At 44.8% G+C, this 27,807-nt stretch overlaps 1 protein-coding gene across 15 annotated transcripts in view; it reads right to left on the reverse strand.

Annotated features, from left to right (window-relative positions):
* AOPEP (aminopeptidase O (putative)) overlaps positions 1–27,807 on the reverse strand; it is a 372,968-nt gene that overhangs the window by 22,221 nt on the left and 322,940 nt on the right. For 6 of the 15 annotated variants that reach the window (XR_012332454.1, XR_012332452.1, XM_073805981.1 and 3 more), the window contains one exon: positions 22,399–22,515. The exons of 3 other annotated variants lie outside the window; for them this stretch is intronic. Coding sequence is in view for 8 of the 12 variants with exons in the window: in XM_073805981.1 (XP_073662082.1) it covers positions 22,399–22,515 (117 nt within the window). In the remaining 4 variants the exon portion in view is untranslated. Of the gene's footprint in view, positions 1–22,368; positions 22,516–27,807 lie in introns of all 15 variants that reach the window. 6 more of the 15 variants (XR_012332453.1, XR_012332451.1, XM_033857859.2 and 3 more) reach the window with 1 other exon arrangement.

The raw sequence follows: 27,807 nt of genomic DNA on the forward strand, positions 1-27,807 counted from the left end.
GCACGGGCCCATCTTTTCCTCACTGAGTCTTCAGTGCAGACAGCAGATGGTCTGGCCCACCTCCTGCCAGGACAGGAGCACATCCACCACCCACAGCACGCTGAAGGTTCCGTAACACAAGCAAAGCATTTAGCAGTCCCTGGCACAGGAATGAGGGGGGATGATGATGATGGAGAAAGGGAACGTGGGTCCCCGACTCTTGCCACAATGAAGATGTGCACACACAGGTGTGCACCCATTATACTCTGGTCCAACAAGAATTAGTTGGACTAATTCGAACACTTTTCAAAGTGTTCTGCTTAAGGGACATTGAACAGAAAAATGATATGGGTGGTTCCCTCAGTGCGCGGGTAGGTTTTAAATTGGCAGTGCTAATTTACACCTTTGGAAATGAATTCCAGAAGTTTCCAGGTTTCCAAAGCCTCCATGAACAGAGGGTGAGGAGCACACAAATATCAATGCTCTCCCAGGAGTGCCCACTAATGCAGTGGTTCTTTGGGGCTGGGTGCACATGGGAGGGTCTCAGAACTGGGGGCAGGAAGAAGGAAGGGTAAGTCTGCAGAAGCCCATTCATGTCAGACCCACGTTTGGTGATAGGACATTCAAACCCTCCTATAATTCATGTAACTGTAACTGCTCCAGGATGGGGGACCCCCGACCCACAGCAGGGACTCCACCGGGAGGATGGAGTGCATCCGTGGTAGCAGGCCCGAGCCACCTGGGAGACCTGAGCAGACCTGTGTCCTGGGTATACAAGACATTTCACATGATATGTATACATGTGTATGTGCACACACACACACACATCGAAACAAAAGTTTCTTTTTTAATACTTTCCTTCACTATATGCAACTGCTGATAGTTATTGTTCTTCTTTCTTTATGCTGGCTGGCAACCTACTAAAGTGATTTCATGACCCACTGGGTCCTGATCCAGAGCTGTCTCCCCAGGGCGGGGGCTAGGAGAGCCTCTGCCCCTGGGCTGCTGTGGGAACTGCCCCAGGTCGCTGCAGCAAGCGTTAGGATTGTGACTCCCACACAGTAAGTGCTTGTCTTCTTAGCAGGTGTAGCATGTTTCTGGCTTTCATTTCCACTTCAAAAGTTCTATTTCTTGAATTTATAAAAACTTGATAGTATCAACTCCAAGGAAAAGTTTGTTAACTGGTGAAAACCGAAGGAGCAAGGTGCCTGTCAGGTGGGTGTCCAGGAGGGAAGGCACTGGCAGGGAGTGGGAAGTGGGAGGGAGAGGATGGGACAACACAGCCCAGGAAGAAGAGCCGGCCCGCCCTGCGCCTAGCCTCAGGACTCTGAGACACCAGCGCCAGCGGGAACCCGCAGAGGAAGCAGGGCCTCCTTCAGGGAGGGGCCTCCTCGAGGCCTGGGCCAGCCGGTACTTACCACCCACCCTCGGGGAAGTATACCCAGGGGCCAGGCGCCTGGGAATTTTCCAAGCCCGTCTGTAAAGACAGGCTTGCCCCAGCGTCAGCTCCAGGCACATGGCACCTCTACCATTTCAAGAACGTTATCACTACCCAAGAGGCCCAGGTGAACTGAACGACTTCTGGCCGGCCGCTCTGACTTCCAGCAGTGCTGGAAAAGTGGGACCTGCCTTGTAGGGTCAAACCACAGCTCAGATTCAGGGACAAGTCCCACGATCCTCTGGGCACCTCTGTGATATAACCACACGTACCTCTCATTTATTAATTGTTCCCTCCTGGAAAAGGAAAGAAAAACTGCTAAAAGACCAGCCCCCCAATCTCTTCAATCTGAGAATTTTAATGCATCCAGAACCAACTCCTATTAAACTCTAGAACAAGGGGTTGCCAATTTTTTTCTGTCAAGGGCTATACACAGTGAGCATTTATGGCTTCTCACCCCATTTGCCCTTGTATCACAAGAGCAGCCCTAGATAGCGTGGCTATCTTCAGATAAAACTTTATTTACCACAAAAAGGGCAGTGGGCTGGACCAGCCAGCTCTAGTCTGCTGACCCTTGATCTGCAAAGGAAGCCCACGCCTTAGGCTGCCCGAGTGATGTGCTAACCCCCCAAATCCACCAGCACGACGCCAGAGAACACAGAGCTGGGAGGCCCTCCCCAGCTGGCTCCGGCGAGCTTCTGCCCGTTCTGTCAGGAAATCTCGGGTGTTCCTGAATGTGGGGAGTTTGCTTTCCTCCGTGGACTGCACTCCTCTGTGCCGAAAAACCTGCTCTGGCATTCGTTCGGAAACAGAGCACCTCTTGGCCTACAGCCCAGCATGAATGCAAGGCGCCACTTGTGGGTAGGGGACCCAACACTGAGGAAACACGAACTTTAAGAAGAATAATCCCCTCCACCAGGTCACTCCCAATCTCCCTCGCTGACCAGACGCTTCCTCTGCAAATCACTATACACCCCAGACCCTGCGTTCATTAACACTTTACAATTCTCAGTGCTCTTTTTTTTTTTTTTTTGGTCTTCAATTTTAGTGTGTTCTCCGTGAAGCTACTTCAAAGAAATAATTCTTACATGAGAACGCTCCCCCACAAGCTGCTTATTATCTTATGGACTAATTTTCCAAAGGAGTCTTCAGACTTTCCTTAAACATAATTCTTCTTTTAATAAAAATGTAATCTGTAATTCCAGTACATATAAGGACATATTAGGGAGAAAAACATACGTGGGTTATTCAAGCAGTTTAAATCAGTCTGGGAGAACACATCTTAAACACTAAACTCCCTTGGTTGGGGGGTGTGGGGGGCTGGGTTCCTTCGAGGTGGAGTCTGCAAAGCAGGGTCTCACAGAAGCCTCACTGTGCCTGAGGAGTAAGTGGAGTCACAGAGGCTGAGCAGACGCGCTGCAGGGTTAGACAGAACCAGCTCAGCGTTAACAGCCTGGCCCACACCCCAAGCTTGGTTCTGCTAGCCACTGTGCCGTCAACAAAGCACACTACACAGTCAAGGTCGGACTCAGAAAATCAGCTGGGTTGCTTCTGTCACTGCAAGCCTGGAGCACACTCACTGCCACGCCTGAAAAAGCACCTGTGGCTCCTGCACACAGCTGCTTCCCTTGCTTTATTTTTGAATAGTAAAAGTTATAAACGGATAGCTTTACATATAAACAACATGGATATATTATTTTGTGTTTTTCCTTATTCTCCATTTGCTGCCGTTGGATTTACTAGCTTAGTGTGGCCCATATACTTTAACGTGGTAACAACTGCAGGGCATCCCCTTATTAATACACTACAGTTCCATTAGTCCTTCAACCCTCTGACGATGCCAGAAAAGTCCATTTCAATCAACTATGAACTGTGTCCCAGAAAGTCCCAAAGAGTGTTAATAGCCTTTAGCTTTTTACCAGGAAGGCTATGAGGGGTCAAGTCAACAGAGGTCAAGGACATCTGCTGTGACACTAGATGGCACTGCTGTGGCCCCACCTCATCCAGCACACCCTAGGTTAGTGGAATGACCTGATATTGATATGTCCACATCCCTGAACTCACCTCTTGGGCCCAGAATTCCTCAGCTCCACCCGCTTCCCCATGGGTCACTCTCTCAGAGCTGTGTCTTACATCCTCTCCAGCCCAATGTTCTTTGAAACTGCTGTCTCCTTATTCAGTAGTTTATGTCTTTACTAACAATAAAGTACAAACTCAGTGAGAGCGTGGGCCTGGGAGCCTTCAGGCTACCTCCAGGCCCTGTCTCAATGCCTGGCACATAAGTAGCTGCTTAATAAATGTTTCTGAATAAACGTACCATTTAAAAAAACTCAGAATGCTTTTCAGCTACTTTGAAATTATAATGCACAGTTGGAAGCTGTAAAATGCTTTGAAGAATGCCATCCATCCCATTTATGACAGGAAGCACTCCTCTTTTTAAGTCCTTTTGATTTCAGAATTTACTGTTGAAGGGGAAAAAAAATCTGTCCAGGGAACACGATCTGGGAAGCCCATTAAACCTCATTTTGAGTTCCATTTTATAATCTGTAAACAGAAAGACCAAGGCTCATGGCTTTTGTGAGTTAATAAGTCTAACGCTGCAATAAACAAACCTCCTTTTTAATTTGCGTCCTTAAATTAGACTTAACGTTGCTTTAAAGTGGGTTTACTGCTGGTGAGGGAAGCCTGCCTGGCAGCCTGGGCGTGGGGAGGCCTTCCTAGAGCAGCTCCAGAACAGACAGCCTTTCCAGCAGGTATTTCGTTTAGGGGCATCTGTAACGGTCCAGGATGTCTCATCTACTCATTCTCATGAGAAAAGATGAGAGCACAGTTGAGTGTACAGCCGTCACATGAAGATTTCCAACACTTCTCTTCTCCTTCTCTCTCTCACCTTACAGCTCCTTACTCTCAAAGGGCTGAGATCTTAACACTGTTTTAACCAAAGGGAACGAAAAGTTGCTCTGTGTACTGCCACAAAGCCAGGCTAGTAAACCCCCTTCGCCCTGAAGTTAAGACAACAAACGAGGCAGCGGAGGCTCTCAGCTCTTTTGCAAGGGCTCTTGCTAACCTTGCTTGAGTCAGACCCTAAAACTCTCCGCTCTATGTTAACTGGTCATAGCCGGTAATAACGGGTTTTACCAGTTATAACTAGAGCTGTGGCAACGTGCAAAACATGGATCGTCCAAACCTGCTATCGGGATCATCACACCAAGTGTGCACATGGAGTGACGGTGAGGATCAAAGGTGATGACAAACATCAAGTTTCATACGTTCTCTCAGGCAAATCCCAACCTTTCTTCCTTCTCCTATGTATATACTATTTCAATTAATGACATTAATGCTATGCAAGGCAGCTGGCTCCAGAAAGTAGAACTCAGTAGCCCATGTTGAGTCCACCCTGAAATACAGCACAGTGAGCCTTCCCTCCCTATCAGAACGGCACACTAAATGGTAAAACATTCCAATATGGAATTCCACCTCCTCTCCTCATTTCATTAACATACGACACGTGGCCTTTGCTAAAAAAAGGACTTTTACTGTTGGCAGAAAACTGACCATGGGTTACTTCCTCTGAGAAGCTCTGAAGGGGCACTCGTGCTTTCTCTCCATTTCCTCAGGGGCAGACGTGACTGACTCCGGAGGGCCTCACCAAGTCTGCCAGAAAGGTTCGCTCCCTCCTGAAGGGGTTTCCCTATAGCTTTAGTTATCCAATCACCTTATCCTGTCATATACTAGTCACTCTATTCCAGAATACCTGGAGATCCAGGAAACGTCATTCTCCAAAAAAATAAGTACTGGGTATTAAGGATGAAGTGGTGAATAAAACAGACAAGATCCTGCCCTCTTTGAGCTTATAGTTCAGTAGAAAGTCTAAGAAAAATCCAGTGAACAGGCAGAAGCAGACTCATGTTCGTGACAAACGCCCTGACAGGAGATAACAGGGTGCAATGAGGGCAATGGGAGTGACCCAGGGATGCAGTCAGGAGACTCCCTGAGAAAGGGCCACTCAAACTAAGAGACAAAGGAAGAAAAGACACCAACTGCTGAACGGGGCAGCCTAAGCTCAGTCGATTTCCAGCCTTACCACGTGTTCCATGAAAAAATTCAACCCTGCCTTTCCCGTTTCTTCTTAGTGGCTATTTCTTCCAATACCTTCCTTACAGAAGCTAGAGAAATGAACTTTAAAAATTAAACCCGAAGACTTAAATGTAAGAGCTAAAACTATAAAACTCTTGGAAGAAAACACAGACATAAATCTTCTAGACATTGGATTAGGCACTGGTTTCCTAGATCTGACACCAAAAGCACAAGCAAAATAAGAAAATACAGGTGAATCGGATGGCTTCAAAATTAAAACGTCTGTGCTTCAAAGGACACTTTCAAGAACGTGAAAAGACAACCTAAGAAAATGAGAGAATATTTTTGCAAATCATATACCTGATAAGGATCTTGTATCTAAAATATACAAACTATTATAATTCAATAATAAAAAGAAAAACCTGTTTAAAAATGAGCAAAAGATCTGACTAGGTATTTTTCCAAAGATGTATAAGTGGCCAATAAACAGATGGAAAGATGCTGACCATAATTAGTTAATAGGGAAATGAAAATCAAAACCACAACGAGAGGGGCCCCGTGGGGCGTCGACGCCTGGAAGAGGATGCTCTAGAGGCAGGGGTCCCTGTGGGAAGTTGCCACCCCCCTAGGGCACTGCTCCACGCCTCAGCCACCTCCTACCCTGGCTTTCTTTCACCGCCACCCACTGTACTTTGTGTCTTGTCACTCCCGAGTCATCTTACCTCCAGTTTTCCAGAAAATAATTCGGATTTTCCTGTTAACTCCTGTGCATTTCCAGTACTGCCGACAGAAGTAAACGCATGGATGAACAGGCTGAACAAAAATTCTGGAGGTTGGGAAGTTATGATCAAGGCTAAGACCCAGCTCCACCCAATGGCCAGCAAGCTCCAGTGCTGGATGCCCCATGCCAAAGAACTAGCAGGACAGGAACACAACCCCATCCGTTAGCAGAGAGGCTGCCCCAAATCATACTAAGTCCACAGACACCCCACAACACACCACCGGATGCAGCCCTGCCCACCAGAAAGACGAGATCCAGCCCCACCCTCCAGAACACAGGCACCAGTCCACTCCACCAGGAAGCCTATACAAACCACTGAAACAACCTTAACCACTGAGGGCAGACACCAAAAGCAACGGGAACTACGAACCTGCACCCTGCAAAAAGGAGACCCCAAACATGGTTAAGTTAAGCAAAATGAGAAGACAGAGAAATGTGCAGCAGATGAAGGAGCAAGGTAAAAACCCACCAGACCAAACAAATGAAGAGGAAACTAAGCAGTCTACCTGAAGAAGAACTGAGTAATGATAGTAAAGATGATGCAAAACCTTGGAAGTAGAATGGAGGAAATACAAGAAACGTTTAACAAGGACCTAGAAAAACTAAAGAGCAATCAATGATGAACAACACAATAAATGAAATTTAAAATTCTCTAGAAGGAATCAATAGCAGAATAACTGAGGCAGAAGAACGGATAAGTGACCTGGAAGATAAAATAGTGGAAATAACTACCACAGAGTAGAATAAAGAAAAAAGAATGAAAAGAACTGAGGACAGTCTCAGAGACCTCCGGGACAACACTACACGCACCAACTTTCGAATTATAGGGGGGCCCATTAGAAGAGAAAAAGAAAGAGTCTGAGAAAATATTTGAAGATATTATAGTTGAAAACTTCCCTAACATGGGAAAGGAAACAGTCAATCAAGTCCAGGAAGCTCAGAGAGTCCCGTGCAGGATAAATCCAAGGAGAAACACGCCAAGAGTCATGTTAATCAAACTATCAAAACTTAAATACAAAGAAAACATATTAAAAGCAGCAAGGGAAAAGCAACAAATAACATACAAAGGAATCCCCATAAGGTTAACAGCTGATCTTTCAGCAGAAACTCTGCAAGCCAGAAGGCAGTGGCAGGACATATTTAAAGTGATGGAAGGGAAAAACCTACAACCAAGATTACTCTACCCAGCAAGGATCTCATTCAGATTCGATGGAGAAATTAAAACCTTTACAGACAAGCAAAAGTTAAGAGAATTCAGCACCACCAAACCAGCTTTACAACAAATGCTAAAGGAACTTCTCTAGGCAGGAAACACAAGAGATGGAAAAGAGCTGCAAAAACAAACCCAAAACAATTAAGAAAATGATAATACAAACATACATATCAATAATTACCTTAAATGTAAATGGATTACCATTTGGTCTTATCTTCAACCAAAAGACACAGACTGGCTGAATGGATACAAAAACAAGACCCATATATATGCTGTCTACAAGAGACCCACTTCAGACCTAGGGGCACATACAGACTGAAAGTGAGGGCATGGAAAAAGATATTCCATGCAAATGGAAATCAAAAGAAAGCTGGAGGAGCAATTCTCATATCAGACAAAATAGACTTTAAAATAAAGACTGTTACAAGAGACAAAGAAGGACACTACATAACGATCAAAGGATCAAACCAAGAAGAGGAGATAACACTTGTAAATATTTATGCACCCAACAAAGAAGAATCACAATACATAAGGCAGATGCTAACAGGCATAAAAGGGGAAACTGACAGAGTAACACAGTCATAGTAGGGGACTTTAACACCCCACTTTCACCAATGCACAGATCATCCAAAATGAAAATAAATAAGGAAACACAAGCTTTAAATGACACATTAGACAAGATGGACTTAACTGATATTTATAGGACACTCCATCCAAAAACAACAGGATACACTTTCTTCTCAAGTGCTCATGGAACACTCTCCAGGATAGATCATATCTTGGGTCACAAATCAAGCCTTGGTAAATTTAAGAAAACTGAAATCATATCAAGTATCTTTTCTGACCACAACGCTATGAAACTAGATATCAAGTACAGGAAAAAAACTGTAAAAAACACAGAAGCATGGAGGCTAAACAATATGCTCCTAAATAACCAAGAGATCACTGAAGAAATCAAAGAGGAAATCAAAAAATACCTAGGAACAAATGACAATGAAAACACGATGGCCCAAAACCTATGGGATGCAGCAAAAGCAGTTCTAAGAGGGAAGTTTATAGCAATACAATCCTACCTCAAGAAACAAGAAAAATCTCAAATAGACAACCTTACCTTACACCTAAAGCAATTAGAGAAAGAAGAACAAAACCACCCCCCCGAAGTTAGCAGAAGGAAAGAAATCATAAAGATCAGATCAGAAATGAAGGAAACAATAGCAAAGATCAATGAAACTAAAAGCTGGTTCTTTGAGAAGATAAACAAAACTGATAAACCATTAGCCAGACTCATCAAGAAAAAAAAGGGAGAAGACTCAAATCAACAGAATTAGAAATGAAAAAGGAGAAGCAACAACTGACACTGCAGAAATACAAAGGATCATGAGATTACTACAAGCAACTCTATGCCAATAAAATGGACAACCTGGAAGAAATGGACACATTCTTAGAAAAGCACAAGCTTCCTAGACTGAACCAGGAAGAAACAGAAAATGTAAACAGACCAATCACAAGCACTGAAATTGAAACTGTGATTAAAAATCTTCCAACAAACAAAAGCCCAGGACCAGATGGCTTCACAGGCACATTCTATCACACATTTAGAGAAGAGCTAACACCTATCCTTCTCAAACTCTTCCAAAATATAGCACGGTGAGGAACACTCCCAAACTCATTCTACGAGGCCACCATCAACCTGATACCAAAACCAGACGAAGATGTCACACAAAAAAGTAAGCTATAGGCCAATATCACTGATGAACATAGATGCAAAAATCCTCAACAAAATACTAGGAAACAGAATCCAACAGCACATTAAAAGGCTCATACACCATGATCAAGTGTGGTTTATCCCAGGAATGCAAGGAATCTTCAATATATGCAAATCAATCAATGTGATAAATGGTATTAACAGACTGAAGGAGAAAAACCATATGATCATCTCAACAGATGCAGAAAAGGTTTTCGACAAATATCCACACCCATTTATGATAAAAACCCTCCAGAAAGTAGGCAGAGAGGGAACCTGCCGCAACATAATAAAGGCCATATGTGACAAACCCACAGCCCACATCGTCCTCAATGGTGAGAAACTGAAACCATTTCCTCTAAGATCAGGAACAAGACAAGGGTGCCCACTCTCACCACTATTATTCAACATACTTTTGGAAGTTTTAGCCACAGAACTCACAGAAGAAAAAGAAATAAAAGGAATCCAAATCGGAAAAGGAGAAGTAAAACTGTCACTGTTTGCAGATGACATGATACTATACATAGAGAATCCTAAAGATGCTACCAGAAAACTAGTAGAGCTAATCAATGAATTTGGTAAAGTAGCAGGATACAAAATTAATGCACAGTAATCTCTGGTATTCCTATACACTAATGATGAAAAATCTGAAAGAGAAATTAAGGAAACACTCCCATTTACCATGGCAACAAAAAGAACAGAATACCCAGGAATAAACCTACCTAAGGAGACAAAAGATCTGTATGCAGAAAACTATAAAACACTGATGAAAGAAATTAACGATGATACAAACAGATGGAGAGATATACCACATTCTTAGATTGGAAGAATCAACACTGTGAAAATGACTATACTACCCAAAGCAATCTATGGATTCAATGCAATCCCTATGAAACTACCAATGGTATTTTTCACAGACCAAAAAATTTCACAATTTGTATGGAAACACAAAAGACCCTGAATAGCCTAAGCGATCCTGAAAAAAGAAAAGCGGAGCTGGAGGAATCAGGCTCCCAGGCTTCAGACTACATTACAAAGCTACAGTAATCAAGACAATATGGTACTGGCACAAAAACAGAAATATAAATCAATGGAACAGGACAGAAAGCCCAGAGATAAACCCACACACATATGGTCACCTTATCTTTGATAAAGGAGGCAAGAATATACAATGGAGAAAAGACAGCCTCTTCAATAAGTGGTGCTGGGAAAACTGGACAGCTACATGTAAAAGAATGAAATTAGAACACTCCCTAACACCATACACAAAAATAAACTCAAAGTGGATTAAAGACCTAAATGTAAGGCCAGACACTATAAACTCTTAGAGGAAAACATAGGCAGAACACTCTATGACGTAAATCACGGCAAGATCCTTTCTGACCCACCTCCTAGAGAAATGGAAATAAAAATAAACAAATGTGACCTAATGAAACTTCAAAGCTTTTGCACAGCAAAGGAAACCATAAGCAAGATGAAAAGACAACCCTCAGAATGGGAGAAAATATCTGCAAATGAAGCAACTGACAAAGGATTAATCTCCAAAATAGACAAGCAGCTCACACAGCTCAATATCAAAAAAACAAACCACCCAATCCAAAAATGGGCAGAAGACCTAAATAGACATTTCTCCCAAGAAGAAATACAGATTGCCAACAAACACATGAAAGGATGCTCAACATCACTAATCATTAGAGAAATGCAAATCAAAACTACAAAGAGGTTTCACCTCACACCGGTCAGAATGGCCATCATCAAAAAATCTACAAACAATAAATGCCAGAGAGGGTGTGGAGAAAAGGGAACACTCCTGCACTGTTGGTGGTGGGAATGTAAATTGATACAGCCACTATGGAGAACAGTATGGAGGTTCCTTAAAAAACGAAAAACAGGACTACCATATGACCCAGCAATCCCACTACTGGGCATATACCCGGAGAAAACCATGATTCAAGGAGTCACGTACCACAGTGTTCACTGCAGCACTATTTGCCATAGCCAGGACATGGAAGCAACCTAAGTGTCCATCGACAGATGAATGGATAAAGAAGATGTGGCACGTATATACAATGGAATATTTCTCAGCCATAAAAAGAAAGGAAGTTGAGTTATTTGTAGTGTGGTGGATGGACCTAGATAGTCTGTTATACTCAGTGAAGTCAGTTAGAAAGAGGAAAACAAATACCATATCCTAATACATATATATGGAATCTTAAAAAAAAAAAGGTTCTCATGAACCTCGGGGCAGGACAGGAATAAAGACGCAGACGTGGAGAATGGACTTGAGGACGTGGGGAGGGGGAAGGGTAAGCTGGGACGAAGTGAGAGAGTGGCATGGACATATATACACTAGCAAATGTAAAATAGATAGCTAGTGGGAAGCAGCTGCATAGCAGAGGGAGATCAGCTCGGTGCTTTGTGACCACCTAGAGCGGTGGGATAGGGAGGGTGGGAGGGAGGGAGACGCAAGAGGGAGGGGATATGGGGATACATGTATACATATAGCTGATTCACTTTGTTATACAGCAGAAACTAACAGAACATTGTAAAGCAATTATACTCCAACAAAGGTGTTTAAGGGCTTCCCTGGTGGCACAGTGGTTGAGAGTCCGCCTGCCGATGCAGGGGACGCGGGTTCGTGCCCCCGGTCCGGGAGGATCCCACATGCTGCGGAGCGGCTGGGCCCGTGAGCCATGGCCGCTGAGCCTGCACGTCCGGAGCCTGTGCTCCACAACGGGAGAGGCCACAGCAGTGAGAGGCCCGCGTACCGCCAAAAAAAAAAAAAAAAAAAAAAAGATGTTTAAAAACAAAAAACCACAATGAGATAGGTCTTCACACCCAGTAGGATGGCTAAAATGAAAGCCAGACAATAACAAATATTGACAAGGATGAAGAAACACTGGAACCCTCACACACTGCTGGTAAAGATGTAAAATGGTGCTCTGAAAAACAGCCTGGCAGTTCCTTAAAAAGTTAAATAAACTAACCATATAAGCCAGCAATTCTACTCCTTAGGTATAAGTCCGAAAAGAAGTGATAATTTACATCCACACAAAACACTGCACCCAAATGTTCACAGCAGCGTTACACATACAGCCACAAAATCCAAATGTCTATCAACTGATGAACAGTTAAACAAATGGGGTTTACTCATACCATCACAAGTATTTGGAAATAAAAAGCAAAGAAGTATTGATACGTGCAAAACATGGATGATTCCTGAAGACAGTATGCTACGTGAAAAGAAGCCATTCACAAAAGGTGTATGTGATCCCATTTACATGAAAGCCCAGAGTAAGCAAATCTGTAGACACAGGAAGAGTAGTCTGGTTGCCAGGGACTGGAGTGGGGGGAGATGGGAATGACAACTAAAGGGTACAGGGTTTCTTTGCGATCGGATGACGAACACATTCTATAATTGACTGTGGTGATGGTTACACAGCTCTGTGAATACATACTAAAAACTACTGTTGTGCACTTCGAAATGGGTGAATTACATGGTATATGAATTATTTCTCAAAAAAAGTTGGTATTAAAAACAAGCCTAGAGTCCAGCTGGGGAAGGCTGTTTCAGGAAATGGTACTACTCTACGCAGTCAATTCCTGAGAAGACCACCTGCTGTCCTGACAGTAGAGCCAGGCGGACAAGCCTGCTCTGGGCTGCTGCTGGCTGGCTGGCTGCTCTCCCCAGTGCCTGTAGATTTCCACGCTCGGCGTGGTCATCTGCTCCTACCCACAGATCAGTTGGTCTATGGAACACAATTCCATGTGGTTCAAAGCTGCAGCAACATGTAGACTAAGTAGCTTTAAAAATCATTTTTAGGGCTTCCCTGGTGGCACAGTGGTTGAGAGTCCGCCTGCCGATGCAGGGGACAGGGGTTCGTGCCCTGGTCTGGGAAGATCCCACATGCCGCGGAGCGGCTGGGCCCGTGAGCCATGGCCGCTGAGCCTGTGCGTCCGGAGCTTGTGCTCCGCAACAGGAGAGGCCACAACAGTGAGAGGCCCGCATACCATTAAAATAATAATAATAATAATAATAATAATTAATAGTAATAATATTAAAAAAATCATTTTTAGTGCCACCCCATAAAGTCTGCTGATCTTTAAATTTCGTGCCCTGACAAACACAAAATACCATCATTTGCACATAAACAGGGGTCCTTTCATTTTTTAAAACAATTTGAATTCAATACAATTGTTTTCTCTTTGCTATCTGGTACCAGCACAAACATTCGCCCCTAAGAGGCATTAAGCTGCCAGGGAATCCTGTAGGATCTATGGAGCACCGCCTCCTCCCTAAAGGGCAGGTTCAGGGACCATACTTAGGCCGCTGATGCTGTGGGAGCCTCCCACAGACTACAGGAAGAGCTCATTTTATCTACAGCCTGAAGGTTCCACAGCTTGAAGGCCAGAGAGAGCGAACTCTCAAATCCTGGTGTACCATGGAACTAGAGAGCAAAGGAGGGTGCACCGGAAAGGCACCAGAGGGAAGAAGAGCAATCTGGAAAGGTATTTTGGCAAAAGTGAGTCCTCTATTTTAGGGCACTGAAGGCAAACTTTACATGGGAATGAGACTCTATAATTGTGAAAGAAAATGGCAGTGGCTCACTGACAACTGTGTGCTTTTTTTGGGTGTGGATTTCAGTACAGAAATCTAATACAAAAATATATAAACTACTGATGGAGGTATAAAGAACCTAGAAACACCAATAAAACCCCACATGTTGATTTTACTCACAACAGCATTAAAGACAAAAGGAACAGGAGATGTAGCTGGGTTTGGGGCACTATTGAAAGAAGAGTGTCAGGGCAATGTTATTTATTAACCCAGAAAATGTGTACATCTCCACATCTTTCTGAGAAAATCTGTACAGACTTGGCGGCGGGGGGGAACCATACACAGATGGCAAGAGGTGATAATGCCCCTTAAATCTCCAAATATGTATACAGTAGGACGTGCTGCTAAGTACATGGAAGAAAGAATGGCAAAGAATAAGCAACCAGGGACTTTTCTAACCTGTAGCTAAAAGCCCGCCGTTAAATGCTCTTTTCCTCTTTAATTTAACAGGTAAATTCTAACTGCTTTGACTGATTATAATTGTTTACTTAAAAGGTCTTTTCAGAAAAATTAGGCAGATTATGCCACCAGTGGTTCATTTTTTCTTTAAACAAACATCTGATCAGCCACAATGTCCTGTAACAATTCAAGGTGAATAAAACGCAGGCCCTGGCCTCAGGAACAAGAGAAGAAAACTCATCTAAAAACAAAGTCCCTTGTCATTTTAGATCAGTTTTCAAAAATCATTGTATCACTGCATAAAGCAATGGAGACTTTTTTGGTCTCCAAAGGTTTCCACAGAAAAATTCTAGGGGCACTGAACTGAATAACAGAGAAAGAAAACGCCAAGAAGAAATATCTAGAGATATCTTCCTGACTTTGAAGAAATGTTCTAAAGCAGTAAGTGTTTCATAAACCAAATACAACAAAGAAAAAAAATACACAAATATAACCAAAGAATTATATAAGAGCTTTTTATCCCACATTATAAAACGCACATGCTTTAAAATCCCAATATGTCTAAGCAACCAAAGAAAATCACCCCAACCCTTTTATCAATCCATACCCTGCCCAGCTTTCCGAACTCTACAAATTGCAACGCTGTATCAAAATGACAGCTGCGTCCCTCACCAGGACTGTTTTAGCTTTTTAAAAAATGGATATTAAGTCACACTACTTATAGGTCACATCCTCAAGTTCAGATCCATCAATGTTTGACCCTCTGATTTGCAACCTGAGCTTGACCATGTCAAGGAGCCAAGGAGCCAGACCCCTTGTCCCTGGGAAGAAACGGTGACAAACCTGCCCAATGTTGGATATGGCAGGTGTCAAACTGCCTTTCTGGAAGCTCCCATTCCATCGGGCTCCTTGTATTTTACCCTGGAAAACCACTTTGCTAATTGCACCACACCGTTCCAACCCTCCACAACGGTCTCCTTTTTTTTTTTTTTTTTTTGTCTGCATTGGGTCCTTGTTGCTGCACAAGGACTTTCTCTAGTTGAGGCAAGCGGGGGCTGCTCTTTGTTGCAGTGCACGGGCTTCTCATTGCGGTGACTTCTCCTGTTGTGGAGCATGGGCTCTAGGCACGCAGGCTTCAGTAGTTGTGGCACGCGGGCTTCAGTAGTTGCGGCTCGCGGGCTCTAGAGCGCAAGCTCAGTAGTTGTGGCGCACAGGCTTAGCTGCTTCCCGGACCAGGGCTCGAACCTGTGTCCCCTGCACTGGCAGGCGTATTCTTAACCACTGTGCCACCAGGCCCCAACAGTCTCCTTTTTATGTTCAATCTGAAAACCTGCCTCCTGGCGCACTGTTCCACAATGGTGCCTCCTGACACTGCTGGGCAGTGACCTGGGGAAGCCTGGGGATATGCATTCCCCCAAGACAGACTCCAAAAGGGAAGGAGGGGAGGAAGAGGCGCCCACCAAGGGGGCTGGGGCCGGCGCTCTGGCACTGCTCCTACGCTTGGGCCCTGGCGACCCTGCACAGCTCTGCAGTCCTGCAGGGGCTGTGGCGCCAGCCCGGCAGGCTGCCCTCACACACAGCCGTGATGACAGGACCTGACGTCAGCAAGGCTGGTTTCTGCCTTTGTGCTACTTAGATTCTGCATCGAGGTGTATCAAAGGGGAAGGAGGCACCAAGTTCAGCACACCGCGGTTTACTAAATATAAACTGTTGAGCACCCTGAAGTGGCAACAGAGCCCACTGAGATTACATCTAACCTCTCCTCTAAACTCTTCCTGTGAGGAGCACAAAATAGAAATGTTTTCTTTATTTTGTAGCCAGAATACTACAGAAAAGCAGCCAGGGGAGAAAATGGGAGTGCTGAGCCCCTGAACGGACGGCAGGGAACAGACCCTGAACACTGTGCAGAAGACGACGGTCATCATGACCAGAAGGAGTTTTAGCATAAAGGGAATGGGCAGAATCACAGCTACAGATCAGTCTTACATTTTAAACATATGATAACCTGACTAAACCTTTATTCTCTGCCCTTTCAGTATGCCTCTCCAGAGGTCGGTTGATAATGGAATGTTCTCAGTTCACAGAAACTATGCTTTTGGCTCAAATGAAATTTCAGAAATGAGCATCGGAGCTTTCAGACTTTTGTGGGCCTGCAATCGTGCCTTCCACTTGTGGACTTCAAATAAATGCTGTGGTATTTTCTTTTCAAATAAACAATGAGTTCTCTTACTGACCAGTATTAAAATCTACCCCCTCCCTGCATAGGTAAAACCCACCAAGGGAGGTGGCCAGTTTACACGGTTTTCAAGGGCTCTTCCACCTGCGCCAGAGGAAAGGCAGTGGTGAGGGAAAGGCCTGCAACGTTGGATGTTCTTCCATTTGCAATCAACCTTGAAAGTGTCCTTTTCAGAGCAGAATGCAGACAGATACTGGCATGGCTTTCTCTGGGCACTAGTGGTAAAACAGATTTGTCCTCACTCACTCACCTGTTTCCTTAGATTTACTTGCTACTACTACTTTATTTTGCAATTCCTTCTTTTTCTTCCATGTGAAACATTTTGTTTTCACCTGACCCAGGGTTACATTCTTCGGAGCGCTGAGAGAATACAGCCGGCTCAGGGTGGCCCCTAAATGTAGTTAACCATGTTCTAGCTATTCCACTCTGTATTGTAACCATCAGGCACTTCATTAGATGAGATGAAAAAATTGCCTTTTGTGGTCAGTTGCTGCTTTAGAGCAGTGGTTCTTAACCAAGATGACTTTATCCCCCAGAAGATATTTGGCAATGTCTGGAGACACTTCTGACTGCCCAAACGGGTGGGGTGGGGAAGGGAGAGAACTGCTATTGGCATCGCAGGGAAAAAAACCGGGGGTGTGATACATCACCCAAGGCACAGGACACCCCACAGCGGAGAATTATCCACTCCAAAGTATCTGTAATGCTAAGGTAGAGAAACCTCGGTTTAGAGCAAACCACCCTGGACCCGACCCCACCGAAAAAGCTGCCAAGACCCCAGATTAAGAATTCTGTGACCAGGTGCTCAGGGGCTCCTAACAGCTGGTAGCTTGTACTTCTTGTCTCTCTTTCTCATTGCCAGTCCTGACAGATTAAAGAGACAATACAAAGGTTGTCTGAGCTAAATAAAATTTGACCGTTTCACACCAAACGAGAGAATGTGAATCTTATATGACAAGAAATTATGCTAAAACTTCTCCTCATGGTGTTAACAATCCCATGAAGAGGGGGTTTATGGCTCCATTTTAATCTTGAGGAGACAGAGGCTCAGGGACCTTGGCCACAAGTCTGAAGGCAGGAAGCTGGTGAGGACTGTGAGATCGTCCTGTTCCACGTTTTCCAAACTGTGGGCTGCGACTCGTTAGTGGGTCACAAAATCAATTTGCTGCATCACAATGCACATTTTTAACGCAAATAAAATAGGAAATAATAGCGAATATAAGAGTACAAACAGTTTCGTAAAGACGTTTCTGCCAGTCGGCCGTGGTCAAAAAGGCTGATAGCCAGCAGTCTAGTCCCGGTACTGCTGTGCAGACGAAGAAAAAGGGGCCCGGGAGGGTGGGCAACTTGTAAGCGGCCACCAGCCATTTGGGGACCTGGGACCAAGTCCAGCTTTTTGCTAAGTTGATGCCTCTGCCAGTACCAGGTGCACGGCCTGGGTGTCTAGATGGGATGGAGACCTGGAAGAGCAGTACCCCTGAACAAAGACTGGGACGTGGAGCCAGGGCAAGATGGAGACACTGTGCCCACCCCTTCCCACCCCAACCTAACCCAGGAGGCCTCTTCCTTTCAACCAACAGCACTTTCCCAAATACAGTGAGGGGGAGACCTGGCTGGTAGTGGCCTCACCCAGAAAACTAAATTTCTGGCTCACCCTACCAAATGAAACATCAGAGCAGAGCATGGTACCGTGGGGACCATTTTGACTAACATCCACCACTCCCATCTGAGCCAGATGAGACAGGGAGTGGGCTGCTTCCACATTTTCTGAAATTCACCTGAGGGGTGCCCCAATTTTGAAGTGTTCAACTGTAGTCTGTAGATAGAAATAGCTGCTTCGAGGTCAGTCATGGGGCTTTTGGGGAAAAAGGTCACAGAGCCAAGTGGAGTGGAGCCTCTCTTCATTAACACAGGAAAGCTGTTTTTGAGGCTTAGGAGACCTGATAAAGCGGGCTGGGAATTCATTATTTTAAAAAAGGATCTCAGAAAATACCTCTTGTTTGAAGAATCAGTTGTTTAACATGTTTTAAAACCTTTTGGGTCTTTCTTGGAACCAATACGCTCGGAAACTGTAGACAATGTATTCCTATGAACTAAGTTTCCCTTTCAGTTAATTTTCTGACCTGGTTAAAGCAGCCCAGCAACATGGCCAGAGGCTTCTTTGATTCAGGAGGTAAAAGATGGTAACTACTCCTGTAGTCAGTGTTACTTTCCAGGCTAAGGAATACAAACGTTCCTCCTCCGAAGCCCCACTTCTCACATGGTGGCGACACGAGTGGCCAGGCAAGGCATAAAATGGCCTAAGATGACATGCATTACTGTACCTAGCTTACTACATCTGTCCTCATGCACTTTTCCTTTAAGATTCTGAACACAAGGTGTCCCTCCGTGCAGGGCAGACTTGTGTATTCACACCACATGTGATGCAGGCACCCGGAGGACAAGGGGCGCGTAACATGGAACAGCGTTCCCCTGACACGCAAACAGCTGGCAAAGAACACCATCCACCTGGTCGCCATGCTCGGAAATCCTGACCAACAGATCGGACATTCTGTGAATACAACCGGAAACACAGAAGCAACACAACTAATACAAATATTGAGCTACACGAAGAGCATCATTAAAATAAACTTCCCAGTGAGACAGCACCAGCCCACCCACAGACACAGAAGGAAGGAGGGAAGGGACAAGTGGGCACGACAGCAAAGAAGCTAAAGCAACTACTGAACAGAGGGAGCTGATTCATGGTAGCACAGGCTTCTTACACAGTTGAGACTTCTGGTACATCAAGAACACGCTGCTCTGCCAACGAGAGAGCTCTGCAGTGCGCTGGGCAATTAGGAGCTTAAACGAGCTACGGAAATAGCAGGCTCACCTTCTCAAAAAGTGACTTCACATCTGTGCTTGCTTTCAGGAGAAATGCTAGTCCAAGGAAGACTAGGGGGAGCCTTTCTTTACCTCCTGGAAATATGAGGAAGTAGCCCCCCGCCCCACCACTGTCCTGAGCACTCCCTGCTGCTGTGCTAGAGACCCCCCCCCCCGCCCCCCGTCCTGGGACTGAAGTCCTTCTGCACAGACACCTAACCCAACACCATGGTCCCAGGGCCTGTGACAGCACCCTGAACAGAGAGTATCAGCACAGTCACGCACATTGCTCCTTGTCAGGAAAATACCTCTAGAGCCATTTCCCACAGGGACGCTCCACATCCAAGCTGCCCCTCTCCAGCACCTTCAGCCATGTTTTAAATGACTGCTATTTATTACACGTTACACGTTTAAAAGCCCTGATAATAACTGAAAGGGACTATCCTTGTATGTTTGATCAAGGAGAAGCACCAAGAGTAAAGTCAGAATCTTCATTTTCCCAGCAAATAACAATTCTTTCTCCCATGAAATGTTCTGTCACTTAAAATAAAGGCAGATGGTTAGTCAACGAAATTCCTGCTAATCAGTGTCACAATAAATCACACTTAACTAATAAAGTTTCTAGAACATACCCTGGTTGGCCAAAATCCTGTTGCTTTTCTGGTTCTGAGTGACCTTTCAAGGAAACCTCACAGTGAGATAAGCTGTCAATGTAACTGACTATGTGCCAAGGCCTAGGAGGGCCTGGGAAGGGGGCAAGGCAGTGGCACGTTAGGCCTCAGGGCCTTAAGGCCCTGATCTGGGCCCTACCCACCCCTGACCTCAACCCTGCAGGCCCCAGAGCAGGGGTCAACAAACTCAGAAGGGGGCAGGCCAAACCAGCCCACAGCTAGAAGTGGTGTGGACGTTTTAGAGGAAGGAACAACAACAAAAAGAATTATCTTGAGATGTGATAATTATATGAAATTCAAGTTTCAGGGTCCATAAACAGCTTTACTGAAACACAGGCACGTCTGTTCGTTTACATACTGCCTATGGCAGCTACAACAGCAAAGTTGAATAGTTAGTTGTGACAGAAACCGTATGGCCTGAAATACTAAAATCTGCTCCTTTACAGAAAAGCCTGCTGACCCGTATCCTAGAACATGCCATGCTCACACCTTTGCACTTGCTGTCACCTCTGTATGGAAATCACTCCTGGCCCCTTGGCTTTGTATGGCCAACTCCTTCTTGCCCTTAGGTCCTGGCTCAAATGTCACTTTCTCTTGTGGCCTTTCCTGAACTCTACCTAGAGACACCTAGCTCACTTTCACCTGCAATCTCCTTTGTAGCTCTTAGCTGAAACTATCCTGCTCATTTCCTTATGAGCTGTCGTTCTAGAAGAATCCAAACTTCCTGAGGGTGACCCTTGCCACTGCTGTATCCCTAGTGACTGGCAGAGTATTTGTGAACTGCATGGACGCTGACCACGCTAGTTACTTAAACCAGTCAAGCCTCCCTCAGGCCCCAGTCTCTCATAACCAAAGAGCCAAGCCTGAAGAGACTGCTCTGGCTTTGGGCATCATGATGCAGTCTGAGATGCAAAGAAGCAACCAAAATAAAACCTGTTATATTTCCCGAAGGTTTAAGAAGTTACGTATAACAACTAAGTTGAGCTGTAAGTTAAGAACACAGTGTGCTTTATGTTTATGCCAACAGGAAAGGGGTGGGGGGACCAGGGTCTACCACCTCCCAGCTTCTGGCAAAAAGTGGAGGAGTGACAGGTGCCCAGCACCTGCTTTGATCCTCCCGCCTTCGTCTGCCCACTGCCTGTCACTGGGGCCTGGCATTTCAGTGGTATTCAGCTCTGATTAAAGCATAACCTCATGCCTATAAATAGAGACCTCTATAAAACACTAATTAAAAATAACAAGCTGGCATTTGGAAACTCCTATAAACAAAAATATAAGAGCTGAAATAAACAGCAACAGTTGCACGTTTGATCTATGCTGAGATGGGTAAAAAGCTACATATGTCTTCTCTGGAGTTTTTCAATTAACTCCTGAATTTACATAAGGGTTTTAACATGTATAACAGTGCCCATCTTACCTTTTAATCTAATAATGAGCTGGCTTTTCTCCATTTACTCCATTTTAAGAACTGTGAAGTTAATTTTTAATAATATTTTATTTAACCCAACATGTCCAAAGTATCATTTTGAGAAGACATTACTGAGACATTTTGCTTCCTCTTTTTATGCTATGTCTCCAGTATCTGCTACGCATAGTTCACACTTACAGCACACCTCAATTCAGAACAGCCACATGTGCCTAATGGCTGCCTTACTGGACTGTACAGTTTTTAAACGTTCATTTATTCTCAACTGAACACATATCAAACCTACTTGCCTTTAAGGAGTTTTATATAAGAGAGACCGTGTGCTTTTTTACTTTAGATGACTAAATAATTTATTATTTTATATATTTAGAAAACTCTGGAACTCATCCTAGGGTTCACATTGCATTCTTCACAATAAGCTAAAAGATATTAAGGACCCCATCATATTGCTTTCCCACAAGCATCCAAGTTTGCTTTTCAAACCATGGCTGTTAGATTTAGTTTTCATTTCCTTGACACATGGCTCCTTTCCTGTCCTAACTGAACACAACTAAGAAGCTCTGGCACATCTCAGCCCAGTTTTCTTAATGTGCAACAGGACGGCACCACCATCATGCACAAGATGACCCACCCAAGTTTATAATTCAAAAACATTCCACCCGCCTGCTCATTCCTTTAGGAGACTTATGTCCATCTTAATGATTTAAGAAGAAAGAGGGAAAAACTTAGGACCTCAAAATACCCTGGTAATGATCAGGATCAGAGGTCCCCTGCTGGAGCAAGCGCAACCAGGGAAGCAGTTTACTCTTTGCTCGAAGTGCTGCTTTTCACTCGTAAGACACAGCATGGGATGCTGCTTACAGAGAGTTCCAACAGCTGGGGACGCAATGGGATCATACTTCACCAACAGTGAGGACCCACAGTGTAAATCCTGAGGGTGTTCCTGGTTACCTCTGCATCCTGCTCCGAGAGGTGGTACGTCCTCTCAAGTCTTTGCAGAGTTCGGGGATTCAGAGTCCTCTGCTCCAAGAGATGCTCCAGAAGCAAGACCAGCTGGTCTGGAAGAAGCTGAGGACAAAACCAAACAGCCTGTGAAAATGCCATTCAGCTTACAAGAAATTAAACCCAAACGTTTAGACCAAAGACAGCAAATCCAGGGTAACCCTGGGGACTCCCAGCAGCTGCTGAAACATTGGAAGACTGTAGACTTTACTATGGTAAAACCTCAAGGTTTACCTTGTATCCCCAAAGACACTGCATTCTGGGGTCTGATTAAGCCCTATTCTCCATGGCTTCTCATGTCAGTTCTATATTTAAGAGCAGATCAAAAACTGAGTCTACCTTGTTTATTTTTTTAGGTTGTACACCATGAATTTTTTTTTAAGGTGTACAACATGATGACTTAAATGTATACATACACTGTGAATGATAAAAACTGTGCTTATCTTAGGGCTCCCCTGGTGGCACAGCGGTTGAGAGTCCGCCTGCCGATGCAGGGGACACGGGTTCGTGCCCCGGTCCGGGAAGATCCCACATGCCGCGGAGTAGCTGGGCCTGTGAGCCATGGCCGCTGAGCCTGCGCGTCCGGAGCCTGTGCTCCACAACGGGAGAGGCCACAACAGTGAGAGGCCCACGTACCGCAAAAAACAAACAAACAAACAAACAAACAAAAACCTGTGCTTATCTTAATAAAACATTATCATGGTTTTATTAGATCTTTTTCTCTACAGCATGCATATGCCAAAAAAGGTCATTTAGCCTAGACAAATACTCCAGAAACCGTCTGATCTTAGGTAAACACATGGAAGTTTAACAGAAATAAGCAACTTTCAAATTTCCTTCTTTAGCATGTGACTTGCAAATGTACACCAAGAAATAAAAAGCATGTAATGAAACTAGAACCATGTTTCACAATCCCTCTATTACAAAATCTGTAAGTTTATTATTCCATTAAAAAGAAGGTTGTATGTATGATCACACACCCACACACACACACACACACACGCCCAACCACACAAGGTCACTCAGATCCCTGAGTTTTCATACAGGATAAGTAAAAATGGTATTACCAATTAAGGGCAAAGAGAGCAAGACGTTTTTATATGGTTCAAAAATAACACAAACTAATCTGTGAACAAACAATACTTGTGAAATCCAAGAACTTAAAATATCTGTCTTATTCACTCTTGTACCACAGTGCCTATATCAGCCTCTAGCACAGAGCAGCACACAAACGGTTAACAGAAGAAAAAAATTCAATTTAAGACACATCTTGTAGGAACCAAAATGTATTTATTCTAAAATGAAGGTTTTAAAATAACTACTATGAATTCCACTGTTCTCGACATTTAGCTTTTCTCCATTCCTGATCATGCCCAGGCAATCCTGTCAACTAACTCAAATTTACAGTTCTGGAAGTCAATACTAGAGCAACAGGATATTCACAAGAACACCTGGATTTTAATCCCCATTTTGTTACTCTAAAAGAAATTTCAAAAATTATTGGCTTCTCCCCTACCTCTCTTTACCTTTCAGCCCCCAAGTGTGCACTGCACCTCTGCCTCCCTCTCCATTCACACACACACTCTTCCAAAATGCACTTGCAGGAAAACCCAGCAGAGACGGCATGCATGAAATTTACTACATGATTCCACAAAGAAAGCATTTCTTATCTTTCCTCACCTCACCTTTCTAAGGTCTAATTAAACCGCCACTTCCCTCTAGACAGACAGACACAAATGCACACCACTTGATTCTTGGTTATTTTCATTTCATAACATCACTCCATCCACCACAGTCATGCTGTGGCTCCTCTCTCAGGCTGAGAGGAGAAACAAGGTGCTTCAGCAAAACCAGAGGGTTACGATTCAGCACTGACCTGTGAGGTTATATATGAGAACACTTAATTTCCTTCCATTAGACCTACTGTGTCTGTAAGATGCTTTAAAGATATCAAATTACTATATACTAGTACAAAAATGCCATTTTTCCATTTTCTACAGTTTTAGACACATGAGGCTACTCGTATGATATTAAAAGAAACTTGCTGTTTTATAAAACAGACCAAATTCAGAACCACCAGCTTCTGGGGAGCATGCATACCCTTGTATACCACGGGCACCATGAGCACTTGGCAGGCAGGCACTCATGGCCGCCGGCGGAGGGAGGAGTCTTACCCAGCCTCTGGCAGTCCCGACCCGGCAGCAGAGCTGACACTTTGTTCTCAGCCTTTCTTGTGGCCCCTCTTATTGTAGTTCCATCTTCTCAGCTCGGCCCAGCTGGGCCTGGCACCCAGGCTCCCTCTGCCCTCCTTCCCATCCATCTCACCCTGCAGCCTCCCTCTCTGGATCTTCCTTCCCTATGTTCCAAGAGGGGCCCCTTCTCTGGTGGAGGCTAAGCCTTCAGCCCCAGCCATGAGTGTGCCCCTCATTCCCCCCTAAGGCCACTCTCCCTGACTGCCCTCCTGCATTTGAACCCTTCTCATGGAGTCTACCCTTTCTCCCCAAAATGGTCTCTCCCCACCTGCCCCACTACATCCCTTGCCAAAGTGTGCTCCAGGTGGCTCCCACCCTGCGGCGGGCCTAGGTGCCCGTCCAGCAGCAGCCCATCTGTCTGTACAGGGGCAGGGGAGGGGAGGGTCCCAGATTGGGTCAGAATGGCTAGCCAGTCCTGCATCCCCACGCGCACGCTCAAAACCGGTCAGCAGTGCTTCTACAGGCAGCCAATCCAGGGCAGCAACAGCTACTCAAGAAGACCGCTTCTGGGGAAGGGCCCAGCCTGATACAGCACAGAACACCCATGGGCTGCGGGTGGCGGCCTCATTCGCTAACTAAGTGCAGCAGGAACAAGCCCGGCCAACTTTCAGAACTGCAGAAAAGGGAAGAGTAGAAAGAAAAGCATCTCCCTATTACGTGCCTGCGCTTACAAAGAGGCCTATTGTTAGAACCCAAGCTTAGGATTTGGTTTAAGCTAGAGAGACCCAGGGAGGAAAGAAACCCTGAGTAAGACAACTAGCTTGGTCCTCAACTTACCCCAGCTGGGTTTGACCAACAAACTCCTGTTTAATATCAGAGAATTACTAACATGGGAACCTATCAAAATATCTGGATCCACACTTTTGTATCTCTCGCAGTTTTCTTCTAAGCAAAAAGTTCATACACACCTGCACAGAGAAACAGAACCAGAAGGATCACTGACAGCTTTCGTCTTCTCATTTTATGCAATGGAAAAATATCTAAAGCCAAGCCCCCTGACTTAAGATGGGCAGCCGAGATGGAAGGGAGGGAGTCAAGCCTTTGCGGTTCTTTGTTCAGTTTAATTTACTTTAATTGGAGAAAGGCAAAGAACAAGCATGCACACACCCCACCAGCTCTCCCTCCTCCTTCACTAAGGTGCCTGCTTGCTCAGAGGTGGGCAGGGGCACCAAGGACCAACACAGAGGCTGAGAACATTCCTCCATGATGCTGAGAGGTCTTCAGAACGGACTTGTGTAAGTGACTCTCCTTAGTAAAACCACCTGTAGCCATCTGGCTTTCAACTGTCATTCCTCCAATTCGGGGGGGGGGGGGGGGAAGGGGAGGCTCGTATTTCAAATCGGTGATCAAATGCTATTTTAGTACATAGGCAAAATTCAGTCTCTCTCACTCACAAATGAGTACGTGAACATTACATAATTTTTACATGAGATTACAGACCCTGAAAAGAGAATACTGAAGCAAAAATGTGGCAAGCAGCTTGCTTCAGTACAGCATATTTCTCTTTGTAAAATAAACACTCCCTATAAAGCCACCCTATAATGAAAAAGAAGTACTAAGTAATAAACCAAAATGTTCGCAAAGTAACTGAGAGAGATCATACACCAGCAAACCTGTTCAGACGCAGTGCTGGGTGCCACCCGCCCTGGCAGCAAGCACAGGGGTGTTAGGAAATGCCGTGTGGGTCACTCCACTCCCACCCATGTAGAAATCAAATTAAATTTCACATGACTTCTAGGCCCACTGTGTTTAATACAGCAGTGTGGGGCGGTGGGGTGGAGACAGACACGGCTTTAGTCACAGCATGGAGTGATTAAGAAAAATAAAGCACATGCTTCAGAGCATTATCTCCTGAGAAAGCAGCTCGTTCAAACATTAGAAAAAGAAACTGCCTTTACTGCTGAGGGTCTAGGAGTGCTCACACCCACAGTTCAACAGCGAGAGGAAGAGCAAGTTCTTTCCTTTGCACAAACTAGGAACTCACGATGAGGTTATTATTTTTTCCGTATTGAAACCAGCTCGGTATTTTTTAAATGCATCTGCCTCAGAAACTTAGACAAAATAAGAGTGGGGTGCCAAAGTCATGTGGGCACTTGAAATAGAGGACTTCACAACACTGGAACACTTACTCGAACGCAAACAATAAAACACCAAAGGAGGTCAATACATTGAGATTTGTTAAGAATTCTGGAAGTCTGTGTTCTTGCTCTAAACATGGAGGATTCCATGGCTGCTAATTACCCAGAAACGCACAAAGAGAAAAAAAGTCTACCTCATAATTTTTCCCAGTCAGCCTAAGGGTTGAGGCAAGTTGCACAAGTTTGAACAGTTCTAAAGAGTTCTTACACAGGCTCTTGGAAAGAAAATATGGATTTTCCAAACGCACCCTCCTAGTCTACAAGCAGCACAAAGAAAACGAACCTTGACTCTTCCAGAAGCCTAGAAACCTCTTTCTACTGTCACGGGGGCATCACTCACTCCTGGCTCCCTGAAGACCAACCACACAACCGAGGTCCTCCACCATTTCTTCTATAAACAGGACTCCGACAGGGCCAGCTAGGCTCCTAGATCAGAAAGTGCCCCATACGCATCTCACTACTGACCTTCCACAGGCAGGACCAACACAGGGAACCCGGGGCCCGCGAACATCCACGTCCACTGCCCGTGCCCCTCCAAAAGCAAAGGAGGGCACCTCCCCTCACAGCCCAGCTGGCGCGCTGCAGCCACACACGAAGGAAGTCTCAGACTCCCAGACGGGGAATGAGCCTAGGACTAATGCAGCCACCGACGGACAGTGGCGTGAGTTCTATTATTACCTCACTATCACTCTGGGATCTGCGCCTAAATGAAGCATGCTTCCTCCCTGATGCCATTTCCTTTTATCCTGGCTGGAGACTAAATGCAGATCAATGGGGGCAAAATACATATGATGTCACTTCAATTTATAGCAATGGCCTCCCTCTCTTTCGGTCTGCCTGAAATACACAGAAAGATCAATTCTTCCCAAAAATGGTTAAAAAATGCTTAGGGAGCATTCTTCTTCCAGAAAAGCATTCTCTGCTATATTTGTCTATGTTACTACGGCAGGAACTGTTTACACTGAACA

This window comes from Tursiops truncatus, chromosome 6 (genome assembly GCF_011762595.2).
Source record: "Tursiops truncatus isolate mTurTru1 chromosome 6, mTurTru1.mat.Y, whole genome shotgun sequence".
In the NCBI taxonomy this organism is placed as follows: Eukaryota; Metazoa; Chordata; class Mammalia; order Artiodactyla; family Delphinidae; genus Tursiops; species Tursiops truncatus.